This window comes from Nilaparvata lugens, chromosome 2 (genome assembly GCF_014356525.2).
Source record: "Nilaparvata lugens isolate BPH chromosome 2, ASM1435652v1, whole genome shotgun sequence".
Classification (NCBI taxonomy): Eukaryota; Metazoa; Arthropoda; class Insecta; order Hemiptera; family Delphacidae; genus Nilaparvata; species Nilaparvata lugens.
In genome coordinates, this window is record NC_052505.1 from 30,206,087 (window position 1) to 30,224,028 (window position 17,942).

The window sequence follows — 17,942 nt, forward strand, 5'->3', positions numbered from 1 at the left end:
CCGCCTGCACTCTACTCTCTAGGGGTTTAGTTGTAACCCACGACTCACTTCCGTAGAGGAGGACTGGAGCAGCCATTATTCTATAAAATTTCATTATAGTTCCTCTCCGTGCTTGCTTCCCCAAGGTTCTGCTAATATTGCCACATACCACTTGAAATTTTCCAATCTTTTTCTCGATATCCAAATCTTCACTATAACTGATGTCACATCCTAAATATGTATATTTCGACACTTGTTCTAGAACTTTGTTGTCAATCACAATTCTTGACCGGGTTGGATGTTTACCTGTGAAAGCCATAATTTTTGTCTTGTCTATTGATATCTTAAAATTGTACTCTTTAAAAATTTCGTTAAGAACATAAACTGATTTTTGGAGGTCATTTTCACTGTCTTGGATAATCCACAAGTCATCAGCAAACAATAATGCATTTAGGTACTCGTCATTTGTTAGTTTAATTCCTAAAGCTACTCTACATTTCCATTTTCTGGAAATGTGGTCCATATGAATATTGAATAGAGTGGGTGATAAGCTGCACCCTTGTCTAACTCCTTGATTTATAATCATTTCGTCTAGTCGATCCTTACCTGTATTGATTACTATTTGCGTTTTATTGTAGAGCGATTTAATCACATTCACCAGGTGTAGAGGGTATCCTCTCTCTTTAAGAATGTCCCACAAACGGCATCGATTCACTCTGTCAAACGCTTGCTCAAATTCGATGAAAGCCATGTGCATTTTAAGATTGAATTCTCTTCTCTTCTCTATTATTCTTTTTACTGAAAAAATGTTGTCTGAGCAAGAACGTCCTTTTCTGAAGCCACTCTGCTTTTCATTTAAAATGGCTTCTGCAATAATTTTCACTCTACCATTTATTATTTTAGAAAAGATTTTGTACCCAACATTTAGTAAACTGTAATTAACCTATAATTTTTGCAATTATTTCGCTTTCCTTTTTTGAAAAGAGAGATTAATTCTGTCTTTTTCCATTCACTGACAAACTTACAAACAGCCTCGGAAATAGGACCGGAATTTGGATAATAATGAAAAAGGATCTCTCAAGAAAAACGATTTGGTATTGCGGATATTTTAAAATTAGCGACGTGGAATGTAAGGAGAATATCAAATAAGGAAGATGAACTTGATTATAATCTTGGAAAACAAAATGTTGACATCACGGTAATTACAGAAACAAAGAGAAAATTACAGGGAACTAAAGATTTAAGACGGAGGTTTAAGGGGAAAGGAAGAAGAATACCATAGTAGATTTGGACATAAAAAGATCAAACTGGATTATATGAGATTTCTCATAATATATTTATATGATTCATCAATGATCTAGTTCTAGAATACACTGATTAACAATATTGCATACTAAATTCCGCACGGTAGGAGTTTGAACAGATGTAGTCATCATTCTTGGAGAAGGATATCCAAGAATATCCTCTTCATTTACTCCCGAACAGAAAAGAAAGAGTTGATGGGAGAAAGAAGAGGGAGAGGACCAACATCCTCTCTTTCTACAAACCCCTGTAAATTACTGCAAATAAATAGCTATGAGTCAAATACTCATGTCATTGACTCATAAGTGTCAAGACCACGGGGCTTTTTTCACAAGCTACAAGCCGGCAAGTAAGAAGCCGGCGAGTGCGCTAGTTGTCGAGTACACACTAAACATTCCACTTGCTCAGTAGCCAAGTAGCTGGCGTGTGGAATACTGTTTTCAACACTGTTTAACTGCTCTTATTACCTGTTTTTACTTGTAATATTAACCTGATTTAATATTTTTAGAAATTTTCCGACTTCATGCAGAGCTTGGCTTGATTTGAAAATTAGGTTATGTCGTTATGCCTCTCGCGCCAGATTTTAACCTATAGAATTGAGGAGTATGCACATGCGCTTCTGCTCAAAAGCCGGCGAGTGGCGTGTTGAGTCGCCGGCAGAGTCAACTTTTTCAAGAGCTTTTTTAAAAGGAGCTTCTAAGCGAGTGCGGTGAGTCCACAGGGCTAGTTTACGAGCTGCTAGTAAAAAAGCCGGCTTGAAGCTTGTAAACTCGCCCCGTGGACTTGACCCTGTACAGAGATATTGAAAAAAGTGACTACAAAGATATTTTAAATATCAGAAACCATCACAATTCAATGCAATTCAAAGCTGACATTTCCATTAATTTGCATATTATGCACATCTATATCAGTGAATAGGGCTAGCTTCATACGCATTCGGTTTCATTCGGTTCGGTTCGTTACCGAAAACGAATGAGGCTTTCATACATGTCAGGTTTTTATTCGTACGGTTCTAATTAGGTATTTTCTTCTCAAACACAGCTGTGTTTGGATTTTCACAGTTCATGCTTGTATATTTAAATATAACAGCTGGTGTTAAATTGTAGGATGTTATTTCTAGAACAACAAAATTTTAAAGTTAATTATAGATTGTGAATCATTATTTTTTTGAATAGTTTCTTTTTGATCATGTTAATTTTGGATGTTCAGAGAGATTAATTTTTTAAATTGAAAATTTCTTCCTTGTTTTGACACATGGTATGTAAACTTCATCTCTTCTCTCCATTCATGAAATCATGTAATATTTGTGGAAAAATTAAAAAAAATCATTCTCCCTGAGTTTTAATTTATATCTTTTATATTTTTTTAGCAAACTATTCATTGAGAAAAAAATGTTCCTGTGAACTAACAGAAATGAATTGACCATATGATTTTGACTTGGAAAATTTTCAAACAGATAATCACGATATCAGGTTAAAAAAATCTGGTGTGGGTCACTCACACAACTTTCCTTTCCGTTATGAAAATTGATCATCTGACGCTAGTGTTCTCGCGCATATCAAGTCTATTTATAAACAAAGATCTGAGCCAGCTGGTGACAGGACAATAACGTTGGAGACATACGAGGTCTGCTATCTCTTCATAGTGATTCATTTAATAGAATCAACAGTTGCCAACAGTTTGCGATTGGATAATCACATTTTCTCGAATTTCATGCTTATTTTCAATTTTAGGTGAAAATGTTACTGAACATTAGTTGTAGAGATTCTCATACTGAATCTTTTCCACTCGATTTTTTTTGTTTAAATTGTATCTGAAGCCTGATAATAATTGAGAATCTAAAATCAAACTTTGCATAGATGGGGCGGAGCTCCTGAAATTTTTGCAGATATAGGACTTGTGGCAGTTGATAGAGCTTATCGATGACTATTCCAGGTATAACTTTAATCGTTGGAGCCGTTTTCGAGAAAATCGCGAAAAACCCTGTTTTTGACAACATTTTCTTCATTTTAGCCGCCATCTTGAATCGCATTTGATCGAAATTGTTCGTGTCGGATCCTTATAGTGTAAGGACCTTACGTTCCAAATTTCAAGTCATTCTGGTAATTGGGAGATGAGATATCGTGTACACAGACGCACATACACACACACACACACACACACACACACACACACACACACACACACACACACACACATACACATACAAACCAATACCCAAAAACCACTTTTTTGGATTCAGGGGACCTTGAAACGTATAGAAATTTAGAAATTGGGGTACCAATTGTGTGTAAAAGACTTTGTTTTTTCCTGTTTCTCTAGCAACGAATTCGATTATGATGAAACCCATTCGTGTCTAGGGGGCGTTCGGTGCTATGCGGTTGCTATTCGGTACCGAATTCAAACCGAATCATCGTTTCGCACTTATCGGAATTTGCCGAAAACGAAACGAACCGAACCGAACCGAAAGTGTGTGAAAGTAGCCTCTCGCTAGCAACGAATTGGAACCTGATGGAATTATCAGAGTCAAGTGGGCGTTCGGTTCTATGCGGTTTCTATTCGGTAGCGAATTCAAACCGAATTACCGTTTCACACTTATCGGAATTCGCCGAAAACGAAACGGACCGAATGAGTGTGCAACCAGCCTTAGAGCACCTAGAGGAGAAAAAGTAGTATATGAGTGGGTATGAGTGAGGGAAAGTGGAGAAAAAAGTAAAATATATAGTAAGAAAGAAATGATGGATGGTTTTCTCATTTTCAATTCGTCATATAAATGTGCAATGCCAATGCAGAATGAATTTCTAATCTGATTTAATATTATACTAATATCTATATAAAAAAGCGAAATTGCACTCTCTCACTGACAGACTGACTTACTCACTCACTCACTCTCTCGCAGAACTAAAAATCTACCGGACCAAAAACATTCAAATTTGATAGGTATATTCAGTTGGTCCTTTAGAGGCGCACTAAAAACGGATTTGGAAAAATTTCCAAAGATACGCCCATAATCTGCGTTTTTCCAGCGGCTTTTAGCGTGTACTCAGCTTCATCGAGAACAAATGAACAGAAAATGTTCAAATCTAGTACAGGAGCTCAGCTAGGGTGTAATAATGTTGTGTTAGAAGAAATTTGCAATAACGTCAAAGATACGCCCAAAATTACCTTTTTTCAGTGTTTTTTTGCGCTTTCTCAGATTTATCGAGAACAAATGAACAGAAATTGTCCAAATTCAGTACACAAGCTGAGCTAGGGTGTTATAATGTTGTGTTAGAAGGAATTTGCAATAACGCCAAAGATACTCCTAAAATCTGCGTTTTACCAGCGGCTTTTAGCGTTTATTCAGCTTTAACGAGAACAAATGAACAAAAAATGTTCAAATTTATCACAGAAGCTCAGCTTGGGTGTAATAATGTTGTTTCAAAAGGAATTTGAAATAACGCCAAAGATACGCCCAAAATAACTGTAGCTAGGGTCTAAAAATTTTGTGATGAGGTTACTAATATTTCATCAAAGATACGCCCAAAATCAGCGTTTTTCCAACGTTCATCTCAGCTTTTCTGCGTTTTCTCACTACTTTGACTTTATGATGGAATGAAGCATGCTCAAATGAAGAATGCAGGCGAGCGAAGCGCCCGCTGATCTCATTTTTGGACGATCCAGCTGGTGGTCCAGGGGGCGGAGATCCCTGGCTAGACGGATATGGCGAACGAAGCGAGCCTGACGGCTAGTTATTTGATATTGAACACGTTTATTGTGAAGAATCATGTTATTGGAACACCAACAACTGCTTCACCTGTTAAAATTGGAACTATCAGCTTGATTGGTATTTCCAAGCCTGTTGTTCATCCACGAACACATCAATAATAATAATTCATTTTTGAATGGATAATCTTCATAAATTCACAATAACTCCATGTCGAGGATGAAATTACCATGCCCAACTGAAAATCGATGACTGTGATTGAGAATGCATTAGTGGATATTTTTCTCATCAGCACTGTCAACATCAATATTGACAACAGCACTGATTGCTCAAATCAGGGTGTTTGGATTCAAGTTTTTGCAAGCCACCTGTGAAACCTGGAGTAGTTGATCACAGATTGGGTAGGAATTGACGAGCCATTCAAACAATACAGTTGTAACTATTCTGAAACAGTTTTGTCATATGAACTAATTCTTGATTTTCCAAAAAAACTCCTCTACAAATTATATTCTTGTATTGAATTATATTATGTGGAGTTTGGGGTTCTTGAACAAGAAATCGATTGTATTCCAAAAAAGAATAATGTTCTTTCACAAACCATGTGGGAGATAAATAATATGAATCTCATTTGGAAAAAAATTGCACACTTGCAATAACATAATTTCATTAATTACATATACTACTCTTGAGTCAGTCCATTCATAGGATTTTATTCAATGAATTCTGTACTGAAGCCTACCTCCTTCATTATCCAAAACAATCACATCACTGAGTATGATCTCATTTTTATATAAAAATATTAGTTAGTCTTAAAAATTTCATAACGTTCACCATTTTAACAATGGTGTTGATATTTTGTTGGATATTCATATTGAATGGATAGAATTCATTATTGACATAACTTCTCTTTCAATTGAGAAACTAGTTTTGGTTATTGCTGTTCAATTTTATTCTTCAACCAATTTCTACAAGTAGTCGTAATATAAAATCAAGTAGTAGTGAAAATCTCAGGATGGCTCTCCCAATTTGACAAAATTTGTACCTCTGCGTACAAATATCTGGGATTGATTTTTATATTCATTGTTTGTTCAATCATGAATAAACGGCATATTATAGAATAAGTATACAGTAGAGTTGTATCATTGAATACTTATTAAATATTACGATAATATATACGATTCAATATCAGAATACAAGATTGAGCTCGCTAGTACCACAAAATTTCACCCAATAATGAAATCTTGAGGGAATTAGAAATCATCATTAATCTTAAAATACAGATGATGGTGGATACTGCAGGATCACTCTGCATGGTGAGAGGGAGATGGAGTGGAAGAGGATAGATAAGTTAAAGAGAGACAGATAACGTTCAATGAAGAGATGCGAGTGTGCTGGAATTCGGTGCACGATACGCATCGCTTGATTGGCGCAGAGTTCCCATTCTAGACTAGATTCATTGCAATGGTTCAACGTCCCATTCTCATTCACATCCACCGCCCACCTCTTATGTAAATTTCAAGCAATTCGAAACAGGAAAGATCAGCGACGCCCAAGTTTTGCGGGCTGCCGAGGCGCAAGCGAAGCTCGTAGCTCACATTTACGACCCCCAACAGGAAACGAACACCTTTCAAGAATAGTGTTGTTGCTTTCTCTGTTTAGTTCATTGCGCCATCTTTGAAATCACAAAAATTTGGCACAAACAAACGTTTCTGCAAGGTAGATTACAGTGGCCAAGAGTGCGGGGATAGCTGGGTTCGCTGATGGCTGGTGAGAATATTAATGTGAGATAACTTCTTCGAATAATGATTCATAAACGGATAATTGAAGTACATACGTACTTGAATGATTATTTAAACTACGTGGGAAATTTACACTTGAAGTACTTAGAATAGGTACTTCAATAATAATTTGAAGTATGTGAGATATTTACACAAACGTGGAGATGATTGGCGTTTGAAAGTGTTTCCACAAGAATGAGTTTTTTTGCACAATACAAGTCAATAGAGCTGGAGCTTGTTTTCATAAATAGTATACTGATTGACTCATCTTTCATTGATTTATTCATCATGACCAAAACTATTAATACTCATCAGATGATGAATTAGAATATTTGTTCACTTTGTAATATTATTGATTCTTTCAAAATTCAATTTCACTCATTAAATATTAATGAAAATGAAATAATTATTATCCGAAACTAGGTGTGACTTGAATAATAGCTGATTCTAGTATGAAAGATTGAGAAAAAACATATTACCCATTATTTATTCAATTGATATTATGAAACATGATACTATATCTGGTTGATGATGTGTTCAAAGTCAAACCGACTCTGCTTCATTGGTCGTCCCATTATTTTTAACACATAGAGATGGAAATCAAGACCAAGTGAGATCAGCCAGTAAAAGGTTGAAACTACACAATCACCATGTCTCACAAACTGATAAACAGTATAATTATCCGGTAATCTCAACAAGCTCTGAGAATTTCAAGGTTTCTGAGCTTCATTATCCTTCAAATCAGTTAAGAAGAAGCATCCAAGTTCACTCAGCGTACTTTCTTGAAACTTCCATCAGTTAGTGCTTATTTCCAGAGTTGTGAGTTCAGACCCAAGGACTCCTCCAGTTGAGTCCTCCTTCACTCGAGCGCTCCTTGTCTGATTTATTGCGTTGTGAACACTTTCCAACTTGTCATAACTAAAGTCCGCAATTTTTTCACCCGGGAACCATCCCAATCAGAAACGGGTTGAGTCGTAATGCTACAACTTTTTAATTATATGCCAACTTTTCTCTCAACTTGCGCTGCCAACAGTAGGAAAAAGTGGAAATAATTCTACGAATTTTGCCGCTCAACTCATTCTCTATCTTTTTTTCTGGTGTGAATTTATTTCCTCTCCGGCTGGAATTGTATTAGAACTCCTCTGAGAGATGAGTTGCTCGGTTATTCACTCATGAGGAGAACTCACTTCGGTACACACTGTCTCCGTAATTCATTTAGTTAATTCGCATTTCAAATGAGTTTATATCAATAATGTTCATTTGTGTAATTAACAACAAAGTTTTTACTTCAAATTAGACTACAACTACCAAATATGACTCGTTTCAAGAATTATCTTTCCAAGAATTTGGTGTCTCAACTTTCAAGTACTTCTACTTGCTTTTGTGATGGCTTCAAACTACAAGTAGGCTACTATTATTGGGTTCATCAGCAATTCTAGCTTTTAATTTGTTCACGATAATTATTGGCAGTGTAATTCATCATACTTGAGAAGAAAATCACTATGAATATCGTGGTAAATATCAATCTAGCCTAAGTTTGAAAATACGGGAACCGAAGATATTGCTCTGTTTACATATAATTATTGATTATAATATTTTGTTAGTGTTTTTCAAGTTGGTTTTCTCCAGTTGATGATTGAGCCAGGGGGTTCCCAGTTAGTTTATGGTTAGTATTTTCCAATCAGGTTTGAGTTGATTTCCATTACAATCTATGAGATATCATGAATAAATTACGGTATAAGGAATCATTCAACAAAATGTAGTCTTGTACCGTAATTTGAGAGTGAGAGACCAGCATTGAACAATGAGAGCGTTTTACGGGCGTGCACTGGATTAGTTGAGGTTTTGTGACTTCATGGACGTCTTTGTTGAAGTTGAATGGCTTATAACAGAATTATTGTTGAGGAGAGAGTCTGATTCCATCCTCCCAAACCTGCACACGAAGTCCTGCTGTATCATGAGAGACTCTACTCATGATGATAGAAAAATATTATCAATTTTGATATCTGGTGATTCGTCAAAAAACCTTTCGCACATCTCTTTGAAATTACACATTATTTTGGAGAATACTCGATGATCGAGATCACACGGTGAATCATACTCAATAATCAAGAATTCACGATGTTTCTCTTGCTTTCCATTCCTTCTATTCCAATGTAGCCTTCCAATCAAACTCTCACATCTTATTTTGTTTCAGATAATTACTCAAAGGGTTGAGAATATTAAAACAAATTTCAAATTTCCAATGCAATCGACTACTGAGATGCACTTGAAAGTAGTGTCTGCCTTTTCAGAAAATAGCCTCACCGATTTTCATGCTAACAGTTGGAACAGATCTCGCTACAACGTTTCCAATGCGTTGCACTTTTTTAATTGTGTTATATTGCACGCAATTAATCAATATTCCGCTCTCGTTATTATATCCACAAATCTTCATTTCAATCAAATTTTCAACAACTGACAAATTATTGTTTTGATATGATATTATAGGAAGAAACCATACAATTTTCCAAGTGGAAGCATTTTTCAAATCTATTCTCAAGTTTCTTTTGTGTAGTTGAGAAGTTGATTTCTAAGTATCAATAAATCTTGGTTTTTGACAATTTTTTTTCATTCAATCTATTCTCAAGAGTAGATCGATCCTTCTGGACTATGATACATCCTCAAAATTTAAATTCACAGGAAAAATCTGAAATTCTTCACTCAGTTTGGAAAATGCACTAACGATTTTATTATATTTTTTCTATCATACTTTCTCATACACCCCTGCTATGCCAACGGGAGAAAAGAGGACAATCACAGCGATATCATAATGATTCTTTTATTCGCAGGATTCATAGATACTGTAGTAATCCATACAGTTGCACGAAGATTCAATAAAATTCAACCCCCGGAAAATTATGTCATCTAAGTGAAACAATGCAACAAAAAATAATGGAAAAATCTGACGACAATACAATAATGCAATTTCGATATTTCGAGGTCAAATTCAATATTTTTCCACGTAAAGGACAACAGATGGTGAGTTATCTTTCGCAACCGACCTGAAATTTTCATATCAGAGGGTTCCACTGTCGAAAAGTCCATTAGAAAATAGTAATTTATTTGTCTTATCATCAATATTCCTATCTGTTTCAGGCCAGCAAGGGGCTTCAGTGACGGAAGCAACAGGCAACGAGCTAGAAGCCAGTTTCCCCCCCGCCCTACCACCACAATTCGCTACCGAAAATTCAACGCTAATCACTGCGCAGACTGGCAGCACGGCGCTTATACCCTGTTTAGTTCATGGTATTGGAGATGGAGTGGTGAGTAAGACTCTTAAGTCCCAAACAAACTATTTTTCACAGAAATACATAATATGGATTAATTGGAACAATACTTATTGGGAGAAATTTATTTATCCATATAACCTGTGCCTACATTGATATTTTTGCTCTTTTACAATCAAAAGTTCCAGGATAGAAAAGTACTACAATATCAAACACAATACAACTCTAATGGAAGAATATTTAATAAATGGAAAATCAATTGTATCTTTCAGCGGTACAACCATAAAAAATAATGTACTTCACAATAGGAAAACAAATATCACCACAAATGGCAAAAAGATACATTTCTAATACAATATCGGGGGACCGAGCTTTGCTCTGAAGTGTAAAAGCATAGAAAATTTGTAAGGAAAGATTGAATCCATGGTTTATATTTATTAATTCATTTTCTCAGTCGTACAATTATTTTTTACAGTTATATGATGAGGCACAACAGGCTTATACAGGCAACAGTCCAAATCAAAATCTAGGTTAAGCTACTGTCACTCATCAGAATAACAATTTATTCACACTTCAAAAAACAAACACATCATCAATTACAAATAGAAAGATATACTAAGAATTCGATTTAGAATCCTCATATAATAATATATATTAAGCGAACAATTTCTGTAAATTTATGTATATTTATCTGGTTATCTGGTTATGTTTATATGGGTATATATTTATGTTCAACGGATCTCGAAAACGGCTCTATCGATTTTCACGAAATTTGGAACATAGTAGGTTTATGATATGAAGATTTGATTGCACTATGTCTCAGCTCATGGATAACTCGCTGAAGGACATTAAAAGGATGAATACGTCCTTGTAAAAACAGCTGGAAATTTTGTCTTCTGTCGATACCGTAATGGAAGAGTGTGAACGAGTGCATGTGTGGGATCTCACGAAAAGAAAAATTCAGCAAGGAAAACTCATTTTCGTTTATTTCTCTTTTTTTTAGAAAACATGTCCACTTCAGAAAGTTTAAAATAGTAGCTAGATGCTGTTAGTGTAGAATAGTACATGGTATATTAACAAATATTGTAGCAAACATAGTATATCATTCTAAATCGAATTAATAGTAGCCTATATCTATTTGAAATTAACGATGTGTTTGTTTTTTAACAATATTTGTTGATATACTATGTACTATTCTACACTAACAGCATCTAGTTACTATCTTAGACTTTCTCAAATGAACATGTTTTCTGAAAAAGAGAAATAAACAAAAATGAGTTTTTCTTGCTGAATTTTTACTTTCCTTGCCCTATTACCATGGGTAAGGAAAGTATTGCTTTCCGAAAAAAATTAAGGTACCCCAATTTCTAAATTTATTTCTATACGTTTCAAGGTCCCCTGAGTCCAAAAAAGTGGTTTTTGGGTATTGGTCTGTATGTGTGTGTGTGTGTGTGTGTGTGTGTGTGTGTGTGTGTGTGTGTGTGTGTGTGTGTGTGTGTGTGTGTTGTGTGTGTGTGTGTGTGTGTGTGTGTGTGTGTGTGTGTGTGTGTGTGTGTGTGTGTATGAGTGTATGTGCGTCTGTGTACACGATATCTCATCTCTCAATTAACGGAATGACTTGAAATTTGGAACGTGAGGTCCTTACAATATAAGAATCCGACACGAACAATTTAATCAAATGCGATTCAAGATGGCGGCTAAAATGGCGAAAATGTTGTCAAAAGCAGGGTTTTTCGCGATTTTCTAGAAAACGGCTCCAACGATCTTGATTAAAGTTATACCTAAAATAGTCATTGATAAGCTCTATCAACTGCCACAAGTCCCATATCTGTAAAAATGTCAGGAGCTCCGCCCCATCTATGCGAAGTTTGATTTTAGATTCTCTATTATCAGGCTTCAGATACAATTTAAACAAAAAAAATTGAGTGGAATAGATTAAGCATGAGAATCTCTACAATTAATTTTCAGTAACATTTTCACCTAAAATTAAAAATAAGCTCGAAATTCGAGAAAATGTTATTATCCAATTATTGCAAACTGTTGGCAACTGTTGATTCTATTAAATGATTCACTATGAAGAGATAGCAGACAACGTGACAGATAGCGTGTGCCTCCAGCGTTATTGCCCTGTCACCAGCTGGCTCAAATCTTTGAATAGTAGACTTGAGCTTGAGATACGCGGGAACACTAGCGTCAGGAGATCAATTTTCATAACGGCAAGGAAAGTTGTGTGAGTGCGCCACACCAGATTTTTCTTCTCGTCAAAAAGAAAGCTGAGATCAGCTGGATGATCCCACACATGCCCTCGTTCACACTCTTCCATTACGGTATCGACAGACGACAAAATTTCCAGATTTTTTTCCAAGGACGTATTTATCCTTTTAATGTCCCACAGCGAGTTATACCTGGGCTGTGACATAGTGCAAACAAATCTTCGTAGTATTATCATATGATATTATCATAAACCCACTACGTTTCAAATTTCGTGAAAATCATTAGAGCCGTTTTCGAGATCCGTTGAACATTAATATATACCCATATAATCACATAACCGGATAACCAGGTAACCACATAACCATACAAATATATATAAATATACTCAAATTGCTCGCTCAATATAATGGGATCTATCAATTGATTAATATTCTTGCTGAGGCAATATTACAGCTGATGCAGCATTACATTTATCTCTAATGCATTCACAATAGACACATCCCAGTCAGACAAGAAGACAAAGAAGCCTTATCACAAGGATTCCAGAGAAATCAGTTTACAAAGAAGTCATATCACAAGAAGTTCGGAGTTATCAGCACAAAAAAAAATACATTAACCCTTTCTATCCCAATTTATGAAAAAACAAGATGAAAAAATTATTCTGGTGTTTTTATGTTTCAAAACACTCTTAAAAATGAGAAAATGATTTTCCCAAAATTTTTCTCACCCTCCAGGGGCCCCCTAGGGGTTTGTTGTTTCAAAACAACATTGGGACATTTGGGTCATTTCAAATACATATAGTAGAGAATTTTGGTTTTGCATTAGAAAAATCAATGGTACTTTCATCATGCTTTATTCAAGGAAAGGTGAATGATTTCATTATGGAATCATTCCTAATCAATAATTTTTTCTTGATTTCAACAGTATAACAATGAAAGTCATATAATAGAATTCTCAAGAGTAGTAAAATGGATTCTCAAAAATGTGATACACAGAACCAGATTTTGGTGACTAACTTATTTATTATATTCATAACTGATACATATTTACATAATATAAAAACGTGAAATTGAAACTGAAAATAAGGTTCTAAATATCATAAATTTCCTACTTTTTTAAAACTATATTTTGGTTAAGAACTTATTTATTATGTTCATATCTAACTGATACATACTTACATAATATGAAACAAACTAAAAACTGGAAATTGGGGTTTATCATATTATAAATTTACTACTTTACTACATCTACTACTTTATCATATTTACTATTTTTGTAGAACAAGTTGTTCCTTGTAGCCTATTGGATTTTTTTATTTTATCTATGGTAATCATTGAAGCACATTCTGTTTGGGACTGAGCAAAGACGTACTCCACATTTTGTGCAATACACCTTGGTGTACCCAGTCTTACACAGCTTCCTTGTTTTGCAAAATACCCATGTTCGTGCCCAATATTTCTTCCAGTGTCTGGAGAAAAAGGGAATTATGAAGCTAGGTTACACTATGTAGCAGAGCTACATGTAGCTCAGCTATAAAGCTCTGCTACAAGTTGAAAGAGTGACTTTGGAGATATGCTATATAGCAGTTGAGCCTATTTTCTCTATTTGCTGACTCAGGTAATGATTTAGATTGCACAGGTAAAACAGACTTTTGAAAATAAATCGGAGAGAATCTTACCTGTTGTGGAGCGGTATTTTACTCGCCTCACATATGTAGAGAGATTTGCCAAATCATGTAGTGCTGTATCCAAATGCCTCACGTTGGGCCGGCAAATCATGTGGTGCGTTTTTTAACGGCTTCACACATGTAGAGTGAATCTTGTACTGAGTCAATGGTGTAGCGGCTATAAATTTTGTAATTGCGTGCGTGGACGCTGAATGTACACCAGACTGATTGATTCACTACAAGATTCAATACAATTGTCGGAATCGCGGGAGGCCTAAACGCTCGCTCACCCTTGATTCTTCTAATGACAAATTGTATAGTGATGAAATTTTTATAAGCAGTGTAGCGATCGCTAAACACTGAAGACGGATACCTTAAAATTATTACCTGTGAAGAATGAGCATACAAAATCATACAGGTCGAGCAAAAATCCCGATGTAGATAATTTACGGGACTGCGTCTCTAATAAGTTCTGAAGGATTAAAATACGGTATTTGGACCAAATATCGTTCAGAATATATTTCGAGAACAGAGTCTTGTCGGGCTTTAAGCTCTATTGTAGGAATTTATATGATCTATGGCTGCATCCACTGTACAATTGATGCGTTCGCTCCAAAGTCGAGGTAGGTAACAGATAAAAGTTGATATATGAGCAGGTAAGGACAAAGAATAAATATCTCGATCTGACCCCACTCGCTACATCCACTTAGACCTGTTCCAATATCCAGCTCAATTCAATTATTCCAATGATCGTATTCGATCGGTTCTTGATGATATAGAACGTATCAGACACAATAATTGACAGGCTCAAGAAATAATCGAACTCAGAAAGCGAATTAACAAAACTGAAATATATTATAATAAAATATGTAATCATACAGTGCAGGTTCAGAATTTGATTTACAGGTTGATAATAATTAAGCATTAATAGAATAGTTAAAAATTTTCTTGTGCTTGCATGATACCATGCGTGATTCAACAGAATTTTACAATTGATAAAATTGAACAGTTTTGAAAAAATAGTGAAAAAATGAATTATAAAATATTTTTAAAAATGCTCGGGGTCGTGGTTCTGGCAGCGGAGGATAGCCAATCAACTACAAGTTCGTATGAATTAAATATTGAATAAATTTTAGGCTCTTAATAACTAAAAGCGCTTGTCGGCGTGGCCAATAATTTAACGAAGAAAAATTTATGTTTTTTCTGCACTGAAATATTTTCGAAGCGTAGATTGGGGCCCCTTTTTAAACTTATAACTCACGTGAATTTCCTTGGCGGTCGTGGTTTTCTTCTTTAGATCAAAATCGTTTGAATGGCGGCAATCCAGGCTTTGGTTTCAGCACGTGGGGAATTTTAATTTAATATTTCCTTCACCAAATTAATTATGGGATAATTTACTTTAAACTTCTAATTTATCGATTGATGAAAACAGAAATTTACAAATAACAAATAAATTGGCCTAAAATATCGGCTCACAAATAGAACATTTAAAATCGAACAAGAAATTTTCACAAATAGGTCTTGGTAACTATAAAAAGAGATCTGCACGGTGAGGATTTCAAAAGGGAAGTGCTGTCTTTTCTCAAAGCTTCTAGGCTAGACCTTGCTTCTCAGAATCTCGATGTAATAGTTTGCATAAAAATTTGCCATTGGTAGAACGCTTGTGACGTAAACATGACGTCAGTGGCAAGCAGTAGAATACAATTCCTTTAATTACAATAATAATTTAATTTATGTAATTCTTAAAACTGCTTAATCTTCTGGACATAGTTCCTCTCATACAATGTACATGTGCTAGCATAAATGATAAGGCAGGGTTGTTGTCTGATAATAGATTAACATGTGTTGCTTTCAAATGATCACCTTCTTGGTGCTATTTCTATGCACTATGATTGGCTTAGACCTGCCAAGAGATTTAATTACCATGTGGTTCAGTTGAATTAAATCATTAATAAATTAATATTCTTATACAATTTTTATTAGGTTTGAGACTGTTATAATTAATTTCTGTCGTTTTATCAATAATATAATTTCATGCTATGACCTATTTAGTTACAATAAGACCTGACATATAATATAATTTCTTAAATAATAAGTAATTTCAACGATAACACATACATTTTATTTTTTTATTTGAAATTCTTGATCCTTTATTGATAGTTTTATAATTTTTAGAGATGGTATTATATCTTACGTGAAGCCAGCGTGACATTTGACAATACTTTGAATCAGTCAGCTGCGTTCGAAACTGTTTTAAAAACATCTGATCGATAGTAAACAAAGTGTAACCTCAAAATCAATGAGCAATTCGTAAATAATTTGTGCTTTATTTGCAAAATAATTATAATTTTATTGAATAATTTTCCTAGAAAAATATTCAGTACAGAACGGTACTCTTATCAAATATACAGTTATTGATAAGTAAGCTTTATCGCTCGGTCGCTAACTATTCCTTTAGCAAATTCTTTCATTTTAAAAGGTAATCACAATTTTTCTCTCTTCTCATGAGATCTATTTGAAAGATTCATCACACTGTACATTCTCTTGCAGAGGATCAGCAATAATATTACTGTCCGGTATCTTGATTTCTAAAAAACTATTCAACTCATCTTCAGGAAGATTCATGAGTTTGTCTAAATCTTCATTATCCAAGATTTTGTACATTATAACGAAAAACAATCATCCACAATAATTCAATAAACAATAACTCCACGAACGCGTTTGAAAACTGAGAGAAACACAATAACATAACCTCAAAGTCTCCTCACATGTGACTCCTCTAACGACCCAATGTTGTTCTAAAACAACAGACATAAAATTTTGAATATAAATTATATTTTCGTTCAAGTTTCTATTCTTATGACTGATATTTCATCATGAAATAATAAACAATTATATGGATATTTTTTATTCTTATTTTCAGTTATTTAGAATTTTATAAAAAATTATAAAAACCGAAGAAAATTGTCACATTGAAGTGTTGGTACAATTGGATATGACAGCTGCTTTTTCAGAAATTAGACTGCATTTGAGTGCTCTCTAGTGGTATAATACTAAACTAGACTAATGTAGCTTTCAAACAAGGCCAGTAGATGGCAGATTCATTCAATCACTGATCCAATAGACATCATAGAAAGTCATGTTGTTCAGGAACAACAGTGGGATAGAAAGGGTTAAAAGGTTGCCATTAGAATGTCAGCTGAGAGTTATATCACGTCACACAAAGTCAAAAATATCACAGGCTATCACGATCAGCCTATACTGTCACGATTATTTAAAATCAACTCTAGAAAATGTCTTATCAATCAATCTCCTTCCAAAATATATATTCTTAAACTCCCAATTATGAACCTGTTTGAAATATTTGAGCTGGAATAGAACTCGATTAAAACAGAGGAGGAATTGGATTCTAATAAGTTTCAAATAATATTTCATCATATATTAGCCCAGTCAACGAAGTGTTATAGAGGGAAACGTTTGGAAGACAATTGTCGACCCCGCAGTTCTGTTTAGGGTAGTGAGAAGGTAAACATATCAAAAAGTCCTCACCCCTACCTACTGTGCTAATGGGGTGGTGGTAGTTCAAAGGTACCATTTTTTGGTTTTTCGCATATAACTCGAAAACTATGCATTTTACAGACATGACTATTCCATAAGAAAATGAAGCTTACATAATTTCCTATAATATTGATCGATCAACTTTTCCCATATCTCTCTTACTTTCCGAGATATCCGCTCTAAAAGATGTGACATTTTTGAAAAAACACATTTTCCCTCAATTTTTAGCTACTTTTCCTCTTATAACTTTTTGAAAATCAATTGGAAAAATCAATGCTGAGCTTATAGAGCATAAAATTGTCTTCAATTTGATGTATAATTTCACAAGTTTACGCAAATCCCACGACTGTTGCAGCAGCTTTTTTTTTGAACTTTGATCTTTGAACTTTATTTTCCAAAAACATTACAAAGAAAACGAAAAGCAATAAGAGAACTTACTTATTGCACTAGCAAGTTGATGCTAAATGTAG

General features: G+C 34.7%; 1 protein-coding gene across 1 annotated transcript in view; it reads left to right on the forward strand.

Annotated features, from left to right (window-relative positions):
- LOC120349849 (zwei Ig domain protein zig-8-like) overlaps window positions 1-17,942 on the forward strand; it is a 282,131-nt gene that overhangs the window by 163,647 nt on the left and 100,542 nt on the right. The window contains exon 2 of the mRNA XM_039420984.1: window positions 9,904-10,070. Coding sequence (XP_039276918.1) covers window positions 9,904-10,070 — 167 coding nt within the window. The remainder of the gene's footprint in view (window positions 1-9,903; window positions 10,071-17,942) is intronic.